Source organism: Diadema antillarum, unplaced genomic scaffold (genome assembly GCF_040938485.1).
Source record: "Diadema antillarum isolate AM-2024a unplaced genomic scaffold, OU_Dant_1.0 seq00000586_RagTag, whole genome shotgun sequence".
Taxonomy (NCBI): Eukaryota; Metazoa; Echinodermata; class Echinoidea; order Diadematoida; family Diadematidae; genus Diadema; species Diadema antillarum.
This window is the reverse complement of record NW_027271520.1, coordinates 1,392,462-1,418,013: the sequence shown is the minus strand read 5'-3', so window position 1 is coordinate 1,418,013 and position 25,552 is coordinate 1,392,462. Positions and strand designations below refer to the sequence as shown.

At 40.8% G+C, this 25,552-nt stretch overlaps 1 protein-coding gene across 1 annotated transcript in view; it reads right to left on the bottom strand.

The window, feature by feature from the left end:
* Window positions 1–7,294: 7,294 nt before the first annotated feature.
* LOC139735616 (transmembrane 9 superfamily member 1-like) overlaps window positions 7,295–25,552 on the bottom strand; it is a 32,186-nt gene continuing 13,928 nt past the window's right edge. The window contains exons 8-14 of the mRNA XM_071646372.1: window positions 23,915–24,062; window positions 22,187–22,312; window positions 21,629–21,721; window positions 14,942–15,052; window positions 11,413–11,575; window positions 10,602–10,793; window positions 7,295–9,281 (exon numbers count right to left, since the gene is read on the bottom strand). Of these exons, the coding sequence (XP_071502473.1) occupies window positions 9,080–9,281; window positions 10,602–10,793; window positions 11,413–11,575; window positions 14,942–15,052; window positions 21,629–21,721; window positions 22,187–22,312; window positions 23,915–24,062 (1,035 nt within the window). The 3' untranslated portion in view covers window positions 7,295–9,079. The remainder of the gene's footprint in view (window positions 9,282–10,601; window positions 10,794–11,412; window positions 11,576–14,941; window positions 15,053–21,628; window positions 21,722–22,186; window positions 22,313–23,914; window positions 24,063–25,552) is intronic.

Genomic DNA, 25,552 nt, shown 5'->3' with positions numbered 1-25,552 from the left:
AATATATCAGATTGCCAAAATGGATATATCTGTTTTTCCATTTAGATTCTTCATATAAATGAATGAATGAATAAATAATTAAATAAATAAACAATAAATAAATGAATAAACAAATAAATCCATATATGTGTGTATGTATATATATAAATATATATACATATATATATAGTTTAAATGATGCAAAACAGATACTTATATAAACACACGTTGCACTGCAGCACATTCCGTCTGAGCAAAACTAGAGCTTCGGAATTAATATCGTATAATAATGAGTATGAACATGTGGCAGGACCGTCTTAAAGATGAGTGATGATGCTAAAAATCAATTACATGTAATTCTCAGATAGATATTCAAAGAAGACTAATTGGTTCGCATTTGGTAGTTTGGTTATTGTAACAGCCCGCAGAGTCCGGAGTCCAAATCATGAATCGAATCTTGTTTCGATCCTCATCCCAATCACGTTTGCATGCAATCTTGAAGGGCGCCCCCTAGAGCTTACCCAAATGTCGCTCAATGTATTGACAGTCGATCATTGAATTTTCTGCAACCAATTCTGCACGCTTTTCAAAATTCAATGTCGAAAGCCGTTGCAATATTTTGATTCCTTTCATCCTCCCCTCCCAATTACAAAGGCCATTCATACACATAAACAGATAAATTGCAATAGGCCTACGGTTGTATACAAAAACAATATTATGAATCCTGTAATTCCAAATGTTGTATAACATGATTGTTTTCATAGACACTGGCCCGAATTCACAAAGGTGGTACAAATGAAACCATGGTTTAAACCATGGACAAAAACCATGGAGCGCCAAGTGTCGCACAGAATATTTCGTTACGAAATCAGTCATTTCGTCGATGAAATGATTATTTTGTAACGAAATGACAATATTTTGTAACTTAATGAACATTTCGTCCAAGAAATGATAATTTCATTAACGAAACGGTCATTTCATCGACGAAATGATCAATTTCGTAACGAAATATTCCGTGCGACACTTGGCGCTCCATGTTTTTGTCCATGGTTTAAACCATGGTTTCATTTGTACCACCTTCGTGAATTCGGGCCATGTTTCCAATGAAATGCAATTTTCATCCGAAGTTCTGTGAGCTTTGACCTTCGACCTTGAATGATCTTGCCACGGATCTACTCAGCAAATCTAGACTTAAGGTAGTGTACCTGGGTCGGGTATCAAGAAAATCCACTGAATTCTTTTCTTGCTACTTTATTAAAGTAGAATTTCAGACCAGTTGAAAGTTAGTCTGAAAAAAAGCATGTCAACGAAAATTTGACATAAATCAGATGAAAATTACGGAAGTTATACAATTAAAAAGTTTTGCTTATTTTCATGAAACAGACCTTGAACAGTCAATCATGAATATGAAAATAGTGAATTCAGGGATGTCAAGTTCAAAAAAATTTTATGAGTGAGATTTTCATGACTCGGCATCTCGGCTGGCGAATGTGCGTGCGAGCGAGGGTGTGGGAGGGGTTTTCTCCCGTGTGGCCTCCCACGGTAGGGAGCTTTTTTCAATTTTTAGATCATGGTGCGATCAGGTGCATACTTAAGTGACTATTTTTACTTATTTTGAAAGACAAAAGGAAAATATACCTTCAATTGCAACTATCACTTTAATATTTTGAGCTATGCCCATTATTATAGGCCCAAGTTGCAGACTTCGCCAGATGCGTGAGAAAAATGGGTGCCATGCGTGAGATCGTGAGATGGCCCCTAAATGCTTGAGTCTCACGCAGAATGCGTGAGACTTGGTAGCTCTGTGAATTGGTGAGGTCATACCCTCACAACTTGCCATATAGTTTGTACATAAAATTTTGAAATTTCAATTTTTTTTTTCCCATTCAAATGCAATTATGCCCCAGTCTTAAATCCTGATACAGATGACTTATATATTATTTTGAAGTTATTCAACCTGGAATAACATTATGGTTTACAATATTATGGCAGGAAAATTAAAATTTTATTTCTTTTTTTGTACCGTAGGTCAATAGAAAATTGTGAAGTGATGACATTATCAGCTAACTCATTTGCATATTCATATCAACTGTTCAAGAACTGTTTTCCAAAAATTAGCAAATCTTTGAAATTTCAAAACTTCCTCAATTTTAACCCAATTTTGACCAAATTTTCACTGTTCTTGTTCTTTACAGACTATGTTATTATTTTGACTTTGCATTCCCCTTTAATTGTAATGAGATGTGGGGTGGGCAGACAACCTGAAACAACATATCTCTGCCACCCTTTAGGGTAGAGGCAACAAAACAAACAAACAAACAAACAAACAAGAAAACAACATCACCACACATGAGTGCTGAGAAATTTCTTTAGAAATATTTCTGCACTCAAATGCACTTAAAATTGAGGTATGAAAACGACTAGCACCTGAACACTTTGATATACGTACTATGATAAAAATGAACATCCACAATGACAGACAGAGGGAGAAGAGAACAGAAAAACATTTTGGCGTAATTCAATTCCGAGATTTATTTTCAGAATTGCAGTAATGAAGAAAGGAAATGTACAATATTGTTGTATATGACATGAATCGACTCGGTTCATATTCCTCAGTCATTGGAAGTTGAGCATGCTTTGTGAAACACCGAGCACAAACAATACATTCTTATTGGACTCGATGGGACTCCAACTGCTGTACCTGGTATCAAACTTCCGCTTGACGTCTACAGTGAACAACGACAACATCTGTGTAAGTGAATGGTCACTGTCGCATAGTATATTTACATCTCTCAATTCAATACAGAGTGTTACAAATGTACATGTTCATTATCTACATATCAGAACCTTATTCAGTCAAGAGATACGTGATGATGATGTTATATATTAGAAATATAATGGCACAAAACTAAAATAAACAGAGACAACAAAATCACGCCAACGACCGAGTCCCAATCCTTATAAGGAACACATCCCCAAACAAGACATAATAATAATAATAATAATAATAATAATAATAATAATAACAACATCAACAATGATTATGACAATAATAACAATAATAACAATAATAATACATGTAATAATAATAATAATAATAATAATGATAATGATAATAATGTAATAATAATAATGATAATAACAACAACAATAATTTCTACAACAAAAAAGAGAACAAACATGCAGCTCATAGATGATTTTTTTAAAAGCTTTGACAATTTCTGTAATTGTTAATCTTATATGGACACACAAATCTTATTGCAAACAAAGAAAGTGTTACAAAATACAGCACTGAAACATACTACATTGTACAGGTATCACCTAATGGTTAGATTTTTCCTTCATGACAACTGTGCCTCCTATCAACCCACTACCGCCTAACAATAAATAAATATCTACTCAATTAGCAGACAATCTGTCTCTTAACTTTGGTTGACCTTGTATGCACTGTACGCAATTAATTAAATTTTGTCAGCAATTATGATTGTAAGGATGATACCAGATTCTAAGGAGTGTCTTTTCACTATGCCATCGTGTGCTACAGGTATATTTCAACCTATCAGGAAACCTGTTGTGAAAGCCACACCTGTGGGCACAGTACACTCATAATTTAATTAATTGGTCAGCATTTCAGTCGGGCTGCTAGTTTTTGACACACATACACACAAATGCACATACAACATCCAAGCACATCAGTGTTCAGTTTCCCAGCGGGGTCCCTTTTCATACACAACGCATACATGCCAGCCATAAAATTCAGGAAATAGGAATATAGCAACTGGGAGAAAATAATGCAAAAATAGGAATGTTCACCCATCTTCCATACATCACTACATAGGCCCTACATATTACTGAAGCAGGTGTTGACTACAATATATGAACACATAGCTGAATGAAGCTGCTTCTTCCCAAAGAAATGTGAATGTCCCCACGATTACGGGAACAGTTGGCAGGCATGCACAATATCATACAGGATAACGTTCTGTCCTCAAGGACACAACAGTGCGGGAGCAGGAATAGAACCTGCAACCTTCTCGTTGCAAATCCCACTTCCCTGTACCACTACACCACACTGCCACGTTGAGGGGAGTAGGTGGCGTCAGCAGCGCTGCCAAACTTTACGACAACCTGCCACCACCAACTTGGACAGCGTGCAACGAGCAAGCTCCTCGCAATGATTTGAAAACTTCTCTCCAGCGCTCTTGTTGCCCTCTCCTAGCAATGCCCGCCTTCCATTTCCACATGGCGACCACGCATCATTTGCTGTATTTCAGGTTTCTAGCTGCATCACATTTCCTTGCTCCCAATAAGCAAAAAGCGACCTTTTAAAAAAAATATTTGGGAACACTGTTTACCACACCACATTCCTCAAATCTTTGAATGCGAGGACCTCTGCTTTTGAAGAAAAAGATTACATTAAAAGCAAGCTCTCATACAACTCTTCCCGGCACTTTCTAACAGTATTCATTATTTGATAGGTATCGATGTAGAACAATTGTACAGAAACAGCTTTGGCTCCAAGGAGGCAACAACCCTGTGTGCATTCGCATGCTTGCATTGGATGAAATGTGGCACTATCGCACTTCAGAATCAGGCACTTACTAGACCTCACTCAACTCTGCATCACAGCCCAACTTATCGGTAGCGAGTGTCGATTTTAGAATATTGAGGAACGATCATTTATCTCCATTATTTACACATTTTCATCTCCAGGTATGAAACAAAATGCATTCTTCACCTTTTCATGCAGGGTATTTTTTTTTTTTTTTTTTTGAATGGACGACATTATGGGTTTATACAGACGCAAAAGGTTGAAAATCACCTAAAATACTGGCAGTAAAGGTACATTGTACTACATCTTGCCTTTTGTGCACACCTCTATTTGTAACAATGCATAGCTCCTGTCTGGGTCATCATTCCGCTGTATTATCTTGCTCACTTACAAAGAAAGACCAGGAAATTAAGATGAGCAGTGTTGTGTGCAATTGTGAGCTATTGCATGTATGCGTGTGTTATGTGAGTTGTGTGTGTGAATCAGTGCCATGTAACAGAAACATGCAAATTTGTTACAATTCATGCAATTACTTCAATGAAAGAAAGTGAAACAAAAATTACTAAACAAAAAATCAGCAACCCATCCATAGCAACAAAATGCATTAATTTCTTATTGTTAATGAACTAATGAACAGCTAGTCCTGTGCTCAGTACTGAATCTACTTCAATACTGAAAAGTCTTGAGTTCGACTGCTTCACTGCCAAAATGAAAGTACATGAAGAGAGGACATACAGTCTATAAAGGAAATACATGAAGAGAAGAAAAACAGTCAACCGAGGAAAGAACACTTGCCTCTTGAAAGTGAAGCTTGTTTGATTCAAAACTTGGGCAGCCTGTAAATGTCACACACTTTTTTTTTCCATCTGCATGGCTAGCCAATGGGCAAGTCTACCTCTGACGATAGTGTCAGTGTGTGGATACTACAGTCCCATTTAGCATACGATGTATGGCTGCGACTGGTCCTATGCCACTTAACCCTTTGATTACATGAGCTGTATATGCATTGTATTTTGATGACTGGCACCAACAGCACCGCACAGCCAGAGGGTTACTGTATACACCATATATTTAGCGAGTCTAAACTTTCACGAAATTTGAATTCCTGACAATTTCATGAGTGGTTAAATTAGCGATCGTTGACTTCAGTAATGAAGGGAAACATGTACTCATGCACGTTGAATTTAAGTCAAGGTCGGAATTAATAATTTCGCACGCTGTTAAATTTGCGAGTAGCACAAAACTCGCAAAATGCGCAAACAGTCGCAAAATATTCATCGTATACAGTAAATAGCAGTCTGCCGCACAAGAGAAGTTAAGGATGTCGTGCCTCTTCAGACAATCAGAAATACAGGCAAACCTTCCAAGACCTACAGCCTTCTGCATTTCCACCTTTCTCCCTTTGAATGATGTTTGTAATCACCACTTTGGACACATCTGACTTTTCATGCCAAGGGGCTTTCTATGGGGTTTCCAAAATCCATCCTGACCCTGATGATTTATAATGCTAAACACAGAAGCCACGTGAAGTGCTATAGGTGGGACTATGCATGCAAGCTCTGGTCAAGAGCACATGTTGAGAAGTAATCAGTATGTTCTGTCACCCCACAGAGCATGAATTGGAACTGAATGCGGCACCAGTATGATATTCAGCACATCCCTAGGAGTACTTACAAAAAGCAAGAGAAAACACGTCCACAAAATGTTTCAGGAAGGGACAGCTTCAAACACACACGCAACCTTACAAGGACTACAGCACGCTGAGTAATTAATTAATTCAATCATTATTTCCCATCGGTCAAAACTGCTACGCAGGCTTCATCAATTTCTTGCCATACATGAATTTCAGACATGCTTGGGTCTACAGAGAAAAAAAAAGTTATGATATACTTTACAACATTCTGTTGAGTCTCCATTAATCACAGTGCATTCTTAAGTGAATAATATGGAGTTTTGTCTTTTGTTAATATTCAGCATTCAATTTAAATACTGTAAATCCATTTAAATGTGCAAATCCACATCTTTGTTTGACAAAGCTTTTACTTACAGGCATACATCATCTTTAACAAAATACACAAAAACAAAAAATAAGTGTGCTTAAGCTAAACAAATTGGATTTTCTTCAGCCAAGGTGTTTAAAAAAACAAAAAACAAAAAACAAAACAAAATGTTCAGAGGACAAAAAAAAAACAACAAATCATTGTCACAAGGACTGACAAATCATGTCAGTTTCACCAAGAAACCAGGGTACACAAGAAAAGGGGATTATCCATCTGAAGTATCGGAACGGCACTATGATCTCTGTGCATAATTATTATCTCTTCCTCACTCAAGCATCATTTCACTTGAAGAGACAGCCAGATGACATGCAAATAGCCTAAGATCAGGAAATGGGTCCACATCAGATTAAACAAAACAAAAAATTCATCTCTTTTAGACCCTCTTGTCAGTCAATATTAGCAAACTCTCACAACTTCCTGGTTATCAAAGGTTAGGATTTAAAAAACAAAAACAAAACAAAAATACTGCAAAATTAATAAAACAAAACACCAGATATCAGTCTACAACATAAAATCACAAAAATCTGACAGGCATGATAGCCAAGTATGGCAGGAGCACTTGGAAGCGTAAATCGTGCCCTAGTATCCACCTTTACCCGCCTGACATATGGGGGCAAACTGCATTGACTTCTGCTCAAAAGCAACAAAAGAAGAAACAGAGAATCCAATGGAACCTACACCACCATAGATGAGTTTCCGCAGATTTTACAATTTACTTAGTGTCTGTCTGGCGAAAGAAGGATCTCCATATACACCCACTGTTGTTCCCTTAGTGCAATTCAGTCTGAAACGTGGCTGGCCACTGCACTCCCTTCAAATGTAGATGAGAAAAATTCTCCCTCCGGCAGCACATCTTGCTAGCGTGATCTTGCAATTTGTCACAACCAAACACAATACAGTGCACTCCCATCGCAACAAAAACGGTTGTAAGGAAATTTTGTTACGATGATGTAAAAATATCAGGTCCTAAAAACAGTTTCTATGATATCACTATACTTTATTCATTTAACTATCACAGAATTTCAATATAACAAAAGAAAATTACTTGTATAATGATAGTCTCCTATAGAACCTTCAAGTGAAAACTGAAACGAGACGCACTCACACTAAAGATGACTTTAAAAAGTACATTTCTAATGTTAACAATAAGTGCTTGAACTATGCTATATAAATCTGATAGCAGTTTTGAATGTAAGGAGGATGTCTCAGGCGGGAACACAGCAAAAGTCCATGCGTGCACTGAACTGCATAATTCTTAATTCCTGATCATCAAAAATACCATTTCTTTATTCCATCCCTTGAAAATTAACCTGGGCTGGGAAGCAAGCATCATGTAAAGTGCAAGAACTTTTTCAGCAACTTTTCATAGTGCAACAATACAATGTCATGGACAGTTACCAAAAAACAACAAACAAACAAAACAAAAACATTTGTTTCTAAGTATCAAGTGCGCTGTAAAAGTGATTCTGCCACAAATTTCCATTTCTTTCAGCATAAAATGGCCAAAAAAGAGTCTTCTCAATACTCCATTCAGGACATTAGTGGAAAGGTGGAAGTCATAATTCAAGCTTCATAAATTGCCTGCATATATCACCTGTGGACACGCTCCGATTATTCCTTTCATACAAAAAGTTAACAATTTGATTCCCCCCCCCCCCCCCTTCATTGGATATAAAGTGTCCTGAAAATGCATGGTCAGTCCATAGAATGCTGGTCTAAGTACAGCTTCATCTACACAGTCTTTTAAACTGAGTCACTACCAACAAACTCAACTGTAACAAAAATGCCTCCTCTTGCTGTCAAATCTCCTTCTACCACACTATGATCAACTTCCTCGGGAAAAATTCTACTAATAAGAACATGATCTGCTGAGAAGACATTTTTCTCATTTATTCTGTGTAATGCTGTATGTATTACCAAAGAAAGATGTCCAAACACAAAGCCTAGCACATGAACTTCATGCATGACTATTGCCGTATGTGAACTTCATCCTGCACAAATACATATGCCACTGCCAAAGGTCCTCGATTGATCTTGAGAGACCAAAGAATAGCAAGGTTTAGGATAGTAAGTGAATCACGTAGCACACGCTACTCTTTGCACTACATCAGCAGTCATGCCTTGTGCTAGACCGTATAAAACTAATGAAGTAGACAGCCACAAGCGATACAAAAATAAGCTGTGAGCAGCAGAGGCTGCAATATCAAAACATGCTCTGAGGTGGGATCAACACGCCCCTCATCAACCAGCCTAAACCTCCTGCACAAAAGATATTCTGCTATTGTACAGAATTGAGATGACACAAAAACAATTTCTTGATAGTATCTACTGGATAGCACTTTGCTCTGGAGCATATCGAGATATAGAATAACTTACAGTACAAAAACAATAGGAGGGGAAGATGGTTAGAGAAGAAGGGGGTGGGAAGTCTGTTGCTAGGCAACCCCTCCCTTCCTGATGCCCTCCACTACCTCCCGTCTCCCATCGCTCAGTCCATCTTGAGATTGACGTAGATGTAGCGGATGAATCGAAGCGAGGCGAAGAAGGACACGGTGCCAAGCATGAGGAAGAAGACATAGCAGAAGAGCAGGGTGTAGCCGAAGAACTCGATGGTCTGGAGACCGCCTGACATGCTGGACCGCTTGTTGTAGTAGAAGATGGCATACAGGAATACAAACATGCCCGTCGATCTGCAAGAGATAAGTTACAGAGAACTTGCACAAACGAGATATACATTTAAAGTCTGCTTGGCGCATGTTCATGAACAGTCTTTGACTTGCTTCATTGATTGTCATTCATCAAAATTATGCATCTTTGCATGAATGAGCACAGGCAACTCCTGTCACAGCAAAGTCCTCAAGACTAGCAGTTTTCTCCTGTCATATTGAAATGTCATTACAGCCGAACAGTAAAGTATACTTAAGTATAAAGGAGATAATTTGGGGACCAGAATTTCTATTTCGTTGCATTGAGGACTACATTTCAACTGCGTTCATTATAACAAGAGTGCAATGTACTGAAATTGTTTGACAGGTCATCATTCGAGAACGACAGCACATTGAGATCCATACTCCAGCATACAAATGGCTTTGGATGGGAATAATATATTGTTGTATATATCTTTTGTTGGCAGCAGCTCTAGATGTTGAAGAGAATCAGTCAGTGTACAAACTTCAACACCAAGGCAGCCTACCACACACCCCCAGGGTGGCCTTGGCAAAGGGACGGACATTAACCCTATTCCAACTGGGGGGGTCAAATTGACCCCCCTCGACATTTCGCGCCACGATTTCGCAACGCGCTAAATATTTTGCCGCATCATTTCATGAGTTTTTTCATTGAAATCTCCCGCATATTTTGAGACCAAATTTGCGACGTCTGGGTACACCGTTCTGAAGTTACGTAATGTTTTGCATGTGCATGTCAACCCAAAAACAGCTCAATTTCATGATATCGTGTGCAAATCCAATGCAAATTGTGTTTTTTTGGTTAAATTGATATAAAATAGATTATTTCAACTTTTAACCATTGAAATAAATCAATTCTAACATAGATAAGCTTGAAAAAGTGCCTGCAACAAATTTTGGCACAAAAACAATACAAAACAAAAGGTCGAAAAAACAATAAGATACATAAGAAATAAAACACAAAAGAAATTGATTTTGATTGTGCTATTTTTTTACAAGAAATTTGTTTGATGTGTCTTGAGGAACTCTGACACAAGAATTTAGCAATCCTTCAGTCTTTTTAATGGAGTTTTAGGTGAAAATATGATTGCATGCATAAATTTGCATAATTAATTTACTAAAAATAGAAAACCAATATTTTTCTATTGTATGACCATGTAATCTTGTACATGTAGTTGACATCTGGCTCTATCTTCAGGCAAAATTTTGCGGCGATCACATGAACGGTGGCCGAGATCTGAAGGGGGGGTCAAATTGATCCCCCCTCAGTAAAAACTTGGTCTCAAATAGCCCAGTTAGAATAGGGTTAAAGGGGGAACTCACCCTGCGCTGAAAATGGAGCGCCACCACCAGCGGTAGTCCTCGTTGGAGAGCTGGAAGTAGGTGAGGGCCACGGAGATGCACGCCGTGACGCTGAGGAGGATGGCGTACACCACGAAGAGGATGCCGTAGAGGGTGTACTGCTCGCGCCCCCACAGGGTGGCAAAGATGTAGTACAGCTCCACTGAAATTGCACTGCATGGAGAGTAAGAATTTTGAGCGGTATTGAATGCCAGCATGTATAACTTGTACAATGGTGGCCAATAAACCAGATAATTTCTAAGAGTAAAGGGCACATTCTGTCAGCCACATCCTCACAATAATATTCTAGTCCTGTAAAATTTTTTGCCGCTTGACTGGTTAAGATGAATTTTGCATTTCTTAATTCTGTGGAGTCAAAATATAAAATAGTATTACATATAACAAGCTACAAATTCATCAACTTTTATCTTTGTGCTATTTTCATGTCACACAAAGATCTCAACTTTTACAGTATATTTCACTTTTTTTTTTTGGTGGATATGTGCATGCATACATGTGATGTCAAAAGTCAATACATCAAACTTTTCTGGAATAGACACAAAATTTGCACAAGTGCATGCCTCTTTTGTTGTGACTTTCACCAACATGTTCATAACATTTATAACTTCTATCCTAAAATACTTGATCTTAGGAGTAACATTCCCCCTAAGGCTTTGGTATTCCAGTAGGAAACTTATATTCATAAAATCCCGGGTAACATGATTTTCATTACAGCATAGCTTAAATTGGAACTGCCTCTGCAAGAACGGCACGCATAAAGTTTGCCCCTCACCTGAATGGGAGAAATCCGCCAACGACACAGTGCACGACCCACGACCGGTACCAGGGCACCGAGGGGATCTCCCTTGCTATGTTTTTCGTCCTGCACGGCGCGTCGAATCCGTCAGCCATATTCTTGCCCATGATGCCCCCTATAACCGTCAGTGGAAACCCGACTGGGGAGTGGAGAGAGCATAACAGACACATGACATTCGTGACAGTGATGATGACAATCCAAAATGACAGCGAAACCAGGAGTGTGGATACTTTAAATGACTGTGAAAATGGAAAATTTGTGCATAATTAGTCTTTCAAGCTGGGCAAATATGTGACCGTGCATCACAAAACCAACAAAACGTTGCACCCCTTGATTTTATGTGGGGATTCGAAAAAGGTAAAACGTGTCAACCAAATCAATCTTGAATTTTTCATCTTTTCTGAAAGAACTATTCTTGTTCTACATTATTCTTAAGTTTGGGATCATAAAATGAATGCGAAAGTGTGTTTTCAGCAGTTTTTCTAGAACTTTCTTGTTGTTGTAGAGTATGTTATCGGGTGTGTCTTAGATGTCCCTTTTACATGTAATTTCTTGAAAATACTTTCCACTCTCTTCACTTTCAACTCTAATATCTTTTGAAAGGATAATGCTACTGCTTGAAAGTTGGCATTAATCATGGACAGAATGTGTTAATAGAGCATGCTCAATATCAGCCTAATCTGATAATCCCTTCATTGTTGTTGCTATGTTGGCTTACATCCTGTTTTTTGCCCCATTCATCCCACAGCTATATTGTAGCACTGCTTGGTGAAGATTAAAGGGTTTGAATAGACCCACTGTACTTCAGAGCCTCTTTTCTCGATTCACACTTTTCAGAGTGTGTGCTTTCTTTCCAATACTTACAGTGTAGATAGGTTAGGAGACTTCATTCGAATTGAGTTATATATCATTTTAAAGCTTAGAGTCTGCTCTTTCAGAATATGCCCTTAACCCTAACTTACTGGGGGGGCCATAATGGCCCCCCCCCCCCTCGACGAATTCAGCGACCATTCCGGTGCGCAAAATATGTTGACCGCGCCGCTCGCTGACTTTTTACTTTCAAGTCTCGCGCAACTTTTGAGACCAAATTTGTCGCGCCCGGGCATACCGTTCCGAAGCCAAGCCCATTCAAAAAATTTTCGTTAACCCCAATATTGCTCAAAAATGTGATTTTCTGTACAAAGTCAATACAAATTGTGTTTTTTCAATTAATTCATATAAAGATTCATATCTTTAATTTTAGTGGCTGAAATCAATTTATTTTAGTATAATTATGCTTCAAAAAATGTGTATGACAAATTCTGCTGAAAAAAACAACAAAAACAATAGTTCGAAAAAACAACGAAATACATAAAAAATTGATAAAACAATAAAAAACATAAGAAATTAATTTTGATACTGATTTTTTTTTACGCACAAATGTTCGGAATGTCACTAGGAATATTTACACCAAAAATCAGCATTCCATAAGCTTTTATAAGCCAATTACAGACGAAAATGAGGTTTTTGCATATATTTGCATAATTAATTAATTTAAAATAGAAAGTGCAAATTTTTTGAAAATTTAACTGAACAGTCTTGCAGATTACATCCGGCTTTATGTTCATGCAAAATTTTGCAGCGATCGCGCGATCAACGGCCGAGATCTGAAGGGGGGGGGGGGGGGGGGGGCCATAATGGCCCCCCAGGAATTCAAGCTCGCTAAATAGCCCAGGTAAGTTAAGGTTAATTGAAAATCCATGTCTGGCGACATTTTATTGGTTTTGTGATGCATGGTCACATATATGAGCTCACTTGACTGTAAGTTTGCGGACATGAGTATATCTCCAATAAAAATTCTTTGGTTGTCACTTCCAAACTACTGTATAATGAGGAGTGTTCGTGTGCATTTTAATTTTGCAAATTTCGCAAGAGCCAAGATTTGCGAAATTAAAATGCATATATGAAGGTTCTTATCGACACTATATGCATTGAATGTTAGAGGCAACTCGCAAATATTTCATGCCGCAAAAAAGGCCATTGGCTCCAATTCGTGAAAATTTCATGCCGCGAAAATATCGCGTTTTACAGTACTTCGGTAGAGTGTAAAAATGTCCATTTTATTGTATGGTAAGTACCATCCTTTGTTTAATATAATGAAAAGTAATATCTATGTAAAGAAACAATAAAAAGTGAACACTGCCATAAAAATACACATACAACGTATTTACACAGGTAAAGAGATCCAAACATAGCAAATTTTGCTCCTCTGAATACATTTTGACACTTATTTCCCATGCAAAATTGTCCCACACGCATCTAACAGAGAGAGCAGATGGAAGTCAAATATGGCAGTCTCCCCTGGAGGCCAGTACAGTATTTCAATTGAAGAGACCAGGAAGTTACCCATATGACAGAATTCTATGTGTCCTTCAACAACTTTGCTTCTGTGTTTTTGTTTTGTTTTGTTTATTATTTTTTTTAACCAGTGGAATTCAAGGAACAAATTCTCATGTATAACTCTCAAAAACCAAAATTATCTGCAAATATTTTTCAAACACTTCATTCTTACATTCTCAGTAAAACACTTTACCCACACAGCTTCATTTAATCAACAATCAAAATAAAGATCATTCAAAGTTAGAAGAATGCTTGCCAAAGGCCTGGGCTACATGGTAAGAGCTTATCGTCGCTGGGGTGGCAAGACCTTGCATATGCAATTTTGGTGAACATGACTTTTTTAGATTAATGGTCAAATAATGGGTTAACTGGTGTGCTGTCCAAATCCCAACTTTCTTACTCCAAAAATGAAGCCATCACGGCATGTCAAAGGAAAGGCTATCCCATTCACCACAGTGCTTTGGCCGCCATGTTTTTTGGCTCTCCTGAACATTTGACATTTTGTAGATACAAGGTCTTGTCACCCCAGCGACATTATGCATGCAAACTGAAACAGCGGAGATAAATAAATGGAAATTGACAACTGAAATCTCAGCACTGAAATATATTTAGTTCCGGAAAAGGGAAGTTGGTAATGTATTCAAGTGTAATGCACAACCTCAGAACATGAAAAGCTTGTCCAACCTTGTCCTACCTAGTAAAAAAAAAAAAAAATCTAAAAAAAGTCTCTGAAAAGATTGAACATGCTCAATTCTCACATGACTTCCTAGACACCTCACTAGTGTCCAGGAGACGTCACAGGAATGTCTCAGTTTAATACCAGCAGAGACTGGAGTCGCCACTACAAAAAGGTCACCACTTAGTCTCAAGGCCAATGAGATACCTACTTTACTTATTATTCAAATGTTTTGACATTTTTCCTCTGTGTTCCTTCTACCACCATATTTCATCCACCTGTAAACAGTCACCTTATTTGAATATTTGCAACTCAGTTTCATGAATTACTCTTCACTCATGTTGGACAAGCGTCTGGCTAGCCACGTCGTTGGGAACAACCGTTATCATAAAAGACACGCATATGTACGTTGATCTAGTCAGTAAACTGATTAATTGGATGTTGACTTACTGCAGAGCCATATCATGAGAAGGAGGAGAACGGTGGTGAATGGGAGGGCCATGGTGGAGTCCCAGTGCCAGGCGACAGTGTTTACAATACTCCAGATGATGAAGGACGGAACTAGGAATGAGCAGAGAGTGGAGGACCAGTATGTGAGAGTGCATCTTTGAATTATTTGAACCGATATCAAGCCGCATCTTGCCCCATTGATGACACATTCCTCATGAAAACTTATTGTCATCTCTACACTGATCAGCAGCAATGTCACCAGCAACAACACCGCCATCAACATCGTCACCTTTAACATCATCGCCATCAGCATCAGCATCATCACCATCAACATCATCACCATCAACATCATCGCCACCAGCATCATCACTATTGTGTTTGTACATGTATATAGAATGTATATGCCAAGAAGTTGTACCTCCATGATTGTACCATCTCATGTTATCATTCCACCATCACTGCTTTGGTCAATCTATCCTGTCTTTCTCACGGTCTATCCACATTCCTTTCTCCAGCCACCGCCATGCCTCATTACCTCACACAAACACCACCACCTGTCCATCTCACTTCCTCTGCCACCCACCCTCTTCATCCCATAATTGTAAACACATGTACGATATACACTGAACTTGTTATATAACCAGCCTGTTGGCTACAATAAAGAGATTGCCTCTGAGAGCAGCACAAAGTCAGACGTGTCGAGTCTCCTTCTCTCTAGAGTAATGGTCTCCATCCTAATACAGTACATGGGTACATAAAAGTGGCGACGAGGACCATTCGAACCTGCAATATAACCATGGCACAACGCATCGACGTCCCTCCGCCGGCTCCCTTTGGAATGACCTCGGCGAGAGCTTCGACTGCGTGGACGAGGTGGACGAAGCAGTTCAGTTACTATGTAGAGGCATCTGGCATAACACGTTCGAGCCAGAAAAAGGCCCTCCTTCTCCACATTGCAGGCCCAGAGGTCCAGGAACTCTTCGAAACCCTCACTCTCCCAGCCGCCAGCGCCGGCCAGAACGAATATGACATCGCCCTAGGTGCGCTAAATGAATACTTCTCGCCTACACCGAACATTGCCTTCGAACGCCACCAATTCAGGCAAGCAGCCCAACGCCCGGATGAATCGGTGGACGAGTTCTGCACTAGACTGAAAGGTTTAGCAGCGTCCTGTGCTTTCACTGAGAGGGATGAGCACGTCCGGGACCAATTCGTGGACAAATGTGCATCATCGGGTCTGCGCCGACGTCTTCTTCGGGAACCGAATTTGACGCTCACATCGTTGATGGACATCGCGCGGGCAAGCCAGGCGGCAGACCAGCAAGCAGCAATCATGGAAGGGCATGGTTCGACACCTCTTGCCCGACCTCGTTCCGACATCAATAACATTGCTGCCCGGCCTCGCAGCAGTTGTTGTCGACGGTACCGGAGGATGCCTCCTCGGCAAAGACACTGCCATCGATCTGGGATTGCTGACATTGCACGCGAACAACGTTCACGTGGGGCATGTACCCCATGACTCCCAGGGACTGAAACTGCAACTGATAGAGAAATACCCCGACGTCTTCGACGGTGTCAGTAGGCTAAAAGACTTCGAAATCACAATTCATGTGAAGCCCGACGTAGCACCAGTCGCGCAGCCTCCGCGTCGGATCCCTTTCCATCTTCGAAAGAAGGTGGACGAAAAGCTCAAAGAGTTACAGGACATGGACATCATCGAGCCCGTCAGCGACGCGACGACCTGGGCAAGCCCCCTGGTCGTGGTTCCGAAATCAAATGGCGATGTTCGTGTCTGCGTGGACATGCGGAGAGCAAATGAGGCGATTGTGCGCGAACGTCACCCAATACCAACATTGGAGGAGACACTCGAGTTGCTTCATGGTGCCGCTGTGTTCTCGAAATTGGACCTTAAGTGGGGATACCACCAAGTCGAACTCGCGAAAGAATCTCGCAACATCACGACGTTTGTAACACATAACGGCATCATGCAGTACAAGCGATTGATTTTTGGAATATCGTCCGCCAGCGAGATATACCAATACGCGATGCAGCAAGCCTTGCAGGGCTTGGAAGGCGTGAGGAACATTTCGGATGATATCATCGTTTTCGGCGCGAACGATGAGGAGCACGATCGACGACTTGAGCGTACCCTAGAGCGTCTGCGAGACCGTGGGTTAACTCTGAACCCAGACAAATGCCTATTCAGAGCTCGCAGCCTGAAGTTCTTCGGATTCGTCATATCGGGAGATGGTCTGGCGCCTGACCAAACCAAGATCGACGCAATTCGAGACGCTCCCACGCCGACAACGACCTCGGAAGTCCGATCTTTATTGGTCTGGTTAACTATTGTGGCCGCTTCATTCAGAATCTCGCGACGATCTCCGAACCGCTGAGAGAATTAACGAGAGGAAACGCGCAATGGAAGTGGACCACAGCCCAGCAAACCGCATTCGATCAGCTGAAAAACGCGTTATCTAGCGATGACGTGATGGCGCACTTCGAGACTGGAGCAGCTACCGAGCTCCGGGTGGATGCCAGCCCAGTCGGCCTGGGCGCAATTCTGATGCAAACTCGTGACGGTGTTACGCGGCCAGTTGCTTACGCTAGTCGCACACTGACGGACGTGGAACGCAGGTACTCGCAAACTGAGAAAGAGGCCCTCGCAGTAGTTTGGGGATGCGAACGCTTTCACCTCTATCTCTACGGGGTGGACTTCGATCTCGTCACGGACCACAAACCGCTAGAGTGTTTGTATATACCGCAAGGAAAACTGCACGCACGCATTGAGAGGTGGGTACTACGCCTGCAGCAGTATCGGTATAGAATCAGGTACAAGCCGGGAAAAACCAATCCCGCTGATGTGCTCTCCCGCCTACCACTACGAAATCAAGCATCCCGAGAGCGAGCGATCGCGGAGGAATACATCAACGCGGTCTTAACGTACGCGGTACCGCGAGCAATGTCACAAAGCGAGATCGCCAGAGCGACGATTGCCGACCGCGAACTCCAACGCGTGATGTCCAGCGTCCAATCCGGCAACTGGGACGATTTCGACAAAATCGATGCATACTTCAAGGTCCGCCACGAGCTCGCGATTAAGAACGACATACTTCTTCACGGAGCACGAATTGTCATGCCGCGAGAACTGCGTCGACGAGCGCTCGATCTCGCGCACGAATCACACCAAGGAGTGGTGAGGACAAAACAGGTCCTCAGAACGAAGGTGTGGTGGCCGGGAATCAACGAACAGATCGAGAAACTCGTAAAGGAGTGCCGCAGCTGCCAACTAGAAAGTGGCTTACCATCTCTCCAGCCCCTCAAACCGACAGTTATGCCCCCACACCCATGGCATACATTGCACGTAGACTTATGTGGCCCTCTTCCAAACGGCGAAACTCTCTTGGTGGTCGTCGACAACGCCAGTCGATGGCCGGAAGTTGAAATAATGAGATCCACAACGACGACCAGCATCACAGCAAAGCTAGATCGCATATTTGCTACGCAAGGACTACCCGTTTCTATAGTAATGGACAATGGGCCCCAGTTCACATCCTCTGAATTTCACGACTTCACTCGCGATCGCGACATTGTACATCGGAAGGTGACACCGTACCACCCGCAGGCGAATGCGGAGGTGGAAAGATTCAATGCAACGATCCTGAAAGGAAATCGAGCCGCAATCAACGACGGTCGCGACTGGCACCGCTCTCTTCCGAACATACTGCTCACATATCGGAGTACTGTCCATCCCGCGACGAATGAGACCCCGGCCAAACTCCTCCTCGGTCGCGAGCTACGAACCAAGGTGCCATCAGCGACAACGCCTTCGAAAACCACCGCGTACCGCGAAGCTCTTCGACGCGACGCGACGTACAAACGACGAATGAAACAGAGAGCAGATCGAAGCGCGAGAACACGCGAGAGCTCGATAAAGCGTGGTGACACGGTCGTCATCACTCGACCTCGACCCGACAAGTTCGCGACAAAGTTCGACCCGCGCCCATGGACCGTTGTCGAACGGAAGGGACACAGCGTGGTGATCGCGCGCGACAACTCACAGACCATGAGACATCTGTCGCGGGTAAAGAAGCTGCACGGATCGCAACGCTATGCCCAAGAGCGAGACGAATTCGACGACGACAATCGCGAACTCCGTCAACCGCCCCCGCCGGTCGCTAATCGCCCAACACCTACACACCTCGAACAACCGCGGCGATCGCTTCGACAACGGCGGGAACCGCAGAGATTTACGTACTATCGCGGTGGGCCAGCAATGTAGATATTAGATCTGCCGGTGTAAATATGTTCAGATAATAATTGCGTAACTGAAACGCGGACATTCGAGATATGTCGAACTGTGAACTGTAATGAGAAACAGTGTGATATAATGACTTAAAAGACTGTAAAAAGAAGCAGCGAACACAAAATCTGAACAAACTGAACGATAATGAAGCAACAGTGAAACTCATGTTCATCATGCCATGTTTTGTGTGTGTACATGCATTGCTATGTTCACGTCTTGTATATACATGTATGGCTACTTTGCTTCTTCTTGTTTCATACTATTCCTTATCTCCACTTCTCATTTCTCACTCTTTCCTACAGCCTATCTGCCTGCTCAGATTGAAATCGTTCTTTTACAATCTAAAGAAAAAAGAAAAGGAAAAGTGTTGATCATTTATTATGTATACTAAAATATGTCTCTGTGCTTATTCAAAGCTCTGTGGTTAACTAAGAAGTTCTGAGATTGTTTGAAGTTCTAGAAAGATCAAAAAAAAATATCTCTGAAAAATATCATTTATCATGTTCTCAGTTCTGTGTTCCGTTTCATATCCTTTGACTACTGTACTGTCCAATGCACTCATACTCGCTTCTCTTCTCTTCTCTTCTCCCACTCTCGAAACAAAAGAAAAAGCAACGAATAATTGCAAATTATTGTCTTGTCAAGTACCTAAGCATCGTTACATACTGCCCTAGCTACGAACGAGAGAACTGTAATCATGCTCTGTTGTATTATTGTTATGTGAACCTCCCTGATTTCCTCTGCCTTGATCTCTGACTGTCCTAATTTCTAACTCACTCTTCCACTAGACTCCTTGACTCTTCAATCTGATACACTATGCACTTTTTCTTTCAACAAGGGGAGGGATATTGTGTTTGTACATGTATATAGAATGTATATGCCAAGAAGTTGTACCTCCATGATTGTACCATCTCATGTTATCATTCCACCATCACTGCTTTGGTCACTCTATCCTGTCTTTCTCACGGTCTATCCACATTCCTTTCTCCAGCCACCGCCATGCCTCATTACCTCACACAAACACCACCACCTGTCCATCTCACTTCCTCTGCCACCCACCCTCTTCATCCCATGATTGTAAACACATGTACGATATACACTGAACTTGTTATATAACCAGCCTGTTGGCTACAATAAAGAGATTGCCTCTGAGAGCAGCACAAAGTCAGACGTGTCGAGTCTCCTTCTCTCTAGAGTAATGGTCTCCATCCTAATACAGTACATGGGTACATAAAAATCACCATCGACATCATCGCCATCAACATCATTGCCATCAACATCATCATCATCACCATCAACATCATCACCATCAACATCATTACCATCAACATCATCACAATCAACATCACCATCAACATCATGAATATCATCGCCATCATCATCACCAGTAACATCACCATCAACATCAACACCATCGACCTCATCAAGAAATCATTATCCCACGAGTCTGGAGACTTCATCATCACTGCCACAAACACGATCACAGTCAACATCACAATAAATACCACTGTCATTTGTCTTGCAGTCATCACTACATTGGCAATGCAAGGCAGATCTTACCAGCACTGGTCTCACTTTTATAGTATTGGTTGAGATGAGGATTCAGCTTTTATACTGTTTGCAGGATACTTAGAAACCCTTATATGAAATGTTAAAAGCCATACTATTTGAATAGAAATTCAAAGTTTACTTGAGGAAAATCAGTTTTGAAATGGCTCAGATATCCAAAAACAAAGCAAAACAAAGCAATTTTAGTAAAAGTTGGGTCCCACCTTTTATTTAGGATGAATTTGTTTGGATATGTCAGCCATTTCAAAACCAATTTTTATCACATAAACTCTGAATTTCTCTTTAAGAATTATACACTATTTCATATTTCATAAGAGGTTTCTCACTATCTCACACAAAAAGTTGGACACCCGAATTCCCATCTCGACCAAAACTACATGTATACCATCCCTTTAATTGTTGTCACCTCCACTGCCCAAATATTAAGAAAATCAATCATACTACAAAACACTATGGCCCGAATTCACGAAGGTGGTACAAATGAAACCATGGTTTAAACCATGGACAAAAACCATGGAGCGCCAAGTGACACACGGAATATTTCGTTACGAAATCAGTCTTTTCGTCGATGAAATGATTATTTTGTAACGAAATGACATTTTGTAACTAAATGAACATTTCGTCCACGAAATGATAATTTTGTTAACGAAACGGTCATTTTGTCGACGAAATGACCAATTTCGTAACGAAATATTCCGTGCGACACTTGGCGCTCCATGGTTTTTGTCCATGGTTTAAACCATGGTTTCGTTTGTACCACCTTTGTGAATTCGGGCCATTGAATTTTGAAGGAATGGATCACATCTGGTACTCACCTGAAAACATACTAGACGTGAGAACGAGATTCCAGACCCAGTTCTCCCCTCCAATCTGTTTGTAGAAATTACTGGAGACATACCCTGATACACCTGTGAAGCAAATTTATGATTGGGGTCAAGAATTCATCAAATTTAAATCTAATCAATGTTGATTTGACATTTATTCAAATCATGTCAAATAACGTGACTATAAAATCCAAGCAGAAAATATTGTGACAGCCAAAAGATTCCATTTCTTCAGAAATAATTTCATCGGTGCTTTCCTCTTAATTTCAGCATATCAGGAACATTTGAAGACTAAAAAGCTCCTACCTGCTAAGTACCAGTTTTAATTCTCCGTTCAACTATCCAACCTGCACATCACTGTTCTCTAAATCTGAAGAAAGTCAACCCTGATGTAGAAATCATTCGTCTTAGGCACAAAATTAAGACACTGAGTCATCTGTTGCATATTTGTTTAATGTTCCAAACACACTTTATCGCAAATTCAGCACTACGCATACATGGCAGGACTTCAAATTGAGAGATGTTTTAGGAATAAAAGATTTGCATTACCTGATGTCAGGGCATAGAGTAGAATGAACGCCGTGTTCATTGATCCATGCCGATGTACGTTGAACATCCCGCAAAGTGCCATAAGAATAATAGCTGTTGCCAGCGTCAAGAACTGCATTCCCACACCTATCATATCGGAAAGGATATGAGGGATAAGAGAAAATAGCATTGCAGCAGGTCAGAGAAACTTATTAAAGCAACAATTCCTCTTTCAGGTCCTCTCTTATGGAATGTCTCTAAACAAAATATATTATACAAAATAACCCACCAGTTTTTCATTGGTTTAGAAAGAAATCAAAGCATCATCTCTTAGGATGATAACCTTGTACCGTATACTGTATACAACGAATATTTCATGAGGATTTTATTTTCGCGAATTTCGCGAGTCAGCTGCCAGTCGCGAAATCAAAAACATGCGAAAATATTGACTCTGATCCAGATATGAATGTGACGTACGCGTGTACATTTCTCCGTTCAGTAAAGGACTCCGCAATCGCAAATTTAACCACTCACGAAATCGTTGGGAAGTCTTGATTCGCGAAAGTTTAGACTCGCTATGAAAATATATGACGTATACAGTACATGCTCTTAGTTTCAGAATACTTGCCTACATATTGTACCTTCTTGCATGTTCTGTCTTATAATGTTCATTGTCTTTTGTAATGTTTTTTCCTCACTTTCCATGTGATCCCTTCAAATCCTTTTGTTTGGAATCAACCTTTAAAAGGCTTTTAGGTCTTTGTGATTCCACCACTCTCAGACATGCTTTTAGAAGGTATACGTTTACTGATTTTTACTTTATAAACTTGTTGGTCAGAGCTGTTCTGTACTTGTATATCTCTTTCCTATGAGACTGTAAAAATTCAGGAAATGAAACGAAATGAAACATGGAAAAGTAGAAATTACCAGTGCGTAATATATGTCACCGCCGGAAGTAGCATTTTGTAGCAAAATATACAATATAGGTCAAAAATCAAGGTCAAAGGTCAAAGAAGTCAAAGGTCAAAGTTCTGTGTAGAAGTTTTGAAGCCCTCACCTAGTGCCATGACATAAAGCAAACGGAATCGAAATCGGGTTAGAAATGGCGAAGGAGTAGCATTTTGTAGCAAAATGTAAAATATAGGTCAAAAATCAAGATCAAAGGTCAAAGAAGTCAAAGGTCAAAATTCTGTGTATAAGTTTTGAAGCCCTCACCTAGTGCCATCACATAAAGCAAACGGAATCGAAATCGGGTTAGAAATGGCGAAGGAGTAGCATTTTGTAGCAAAATGTACAATATAGGTCAAAAGTCAAGGTCAAAGGTCACAACTGAAATTCTGTGTAGAAGTTTCAACGCTCCCATGTAGTGTTATCATATAAAGCAAACAGAATCAAAATTGGCTCATAAATGACAGAGAAGTAGCAAACTGAACATTTTGATCACACACGGACGCACGGACGCACGGACACACACACGTATGGAGCCCGTTTCATAGTCCCCTGCTCGAACTCGTTTGGCGGGGACAATAAGATTTCACTTGAACCAAGATTTCATTTGAATTTTCCTTTTCCATTTCTGGCTCCAAACAGCTCTTTACATGGACATCAAAAGAGTGAAAGATATCTGACTTGTATGAAAACTTTACAAAATATGAATAACATAAATGCCAAACACAAATGCTACACACAAGTGTGCATCATCAAACAGTACAAAAGGGTGGTTTTAATCATATGCATGTACACACTGACCTAGTATTGCACACAGTAAGCTCTTGTGCGGCGGGAATCTGAAGACGTCGGTGTGAACGATCTTCCATCCGTTCTCTTCCTGGTCCAACTCGTCCGCCTCGTCATCGTCCAGGTTGTAGCGGGCAAAGTCGTTCTTCAGAACGCGCATCTGTGCGGGAGTGGGATGAGTCACTTTTGGAGTTAGCCTTTGTCAAGTGTGGATCTAGAGTGATTATTATCCCTCCCCAAATGTTTAGCTTAAAATTTGCTTTCTGGCTATCTAATACTGTATACGACATACTGGCATATTTCGCGAGGTTTTCATTTTTGCAAATTTCGCGAGTGGGGGGCCATTCGTGAAAATATCAACTCTAATCCCAACATAAATGCGATATGCATGCATGCTGTTTCTGTTTATCACTGTACATCCCGATTGCGAATAAAACTACTCATGAAATCATGGGGAAGCCCCGATTCGTGGAAATTTAGACCTGCTAAATATATGGCGTATACAGTACGTGATCCAGTGATTGGTTTTGGGCCTTTCTTAAGTTTGATATCAAAAAAAATCTTGTCATCCTAAATGGTCCCTTTTTTCTTCCGTAGCTCCACCAACACACGTCCGAACTCAACCACGGACAAGGTACACAGAATGTTACAAAATGAATGCTTGTAAGCAAGCAACCACGGGATGGACTGCTCTAAGTCCCCTCCTAAGGACTGGACAACCAGGATACAGTGCACTGCCTAGGGGCACAACTGCTGCAGTGAGGGGACTTGAACCAGAGACCTCCTGAGTGAAAGCAGAGACTCCAACTCTCCCGTTTTCGACGGGAGATCTCCCGCCGAAAACCCATTTTTGCAAAATCTCCCATTCTCCCGTTTGAGATTCAATTTCTCCCGCCCTGGCTCTGTGTCTCCCGTTGGAAAGGATTTCTTACTTATTGCTATTGTATGTTGAAAAAATAAGCCTTAGATAGCACCAGAGAGCATCTACAACCCTAGGAATTTCGCGCTTTAACACATCAACTTGGAGTCTCCCGTTTGCTAGGGGTTTCAGACGGGAGAATCTCCAGATCAGAAGGTGCTTTGGGTTGGAGTCTCTGTGAAAGTCTGTGGTCAAATCCACACCAGCTCCCAAAATCATGATGTGGCCAAATTTTGAGCATTCCGAATGCAGACTAATCTTGATTTCTTTTTGTTTCATTTAGAGAATCATTTAGATAATCTTTCATTTACTTCCACCGTCATTATTGGATTACAAAGTTTGCATTAAAAAAACAAACAACCAAACAAGTACATGGCATCAAATATGATAGTGGCTGAATCACGAAATGGGTGGTTTGTTCTTTTTCTTTCAGGTCTCATCGAAAGACAGTGTAGTTTTAGATGTTTGTGCTGCTACACAAGAGTTCGGGAAGGGGGCTAAGGAAGAATTGGGTACTGTAAAAGTGGAAATTTTCAGGGTGTTGAAATTTTCGCGCATTTCACGCAACCAGAAACTAGCGCGAAAATAAAAGCATGCAAATATTTCAGCTTGCCATGATGTTCCAATAGTTGATGTCTTGATTCTGCAGAATTAAGAACCATGAAACTCTTCTTACCTGACCAAGGTTCAAAACTTAGTCTCACGAAAATATCCACTTTTACAGTATCCCT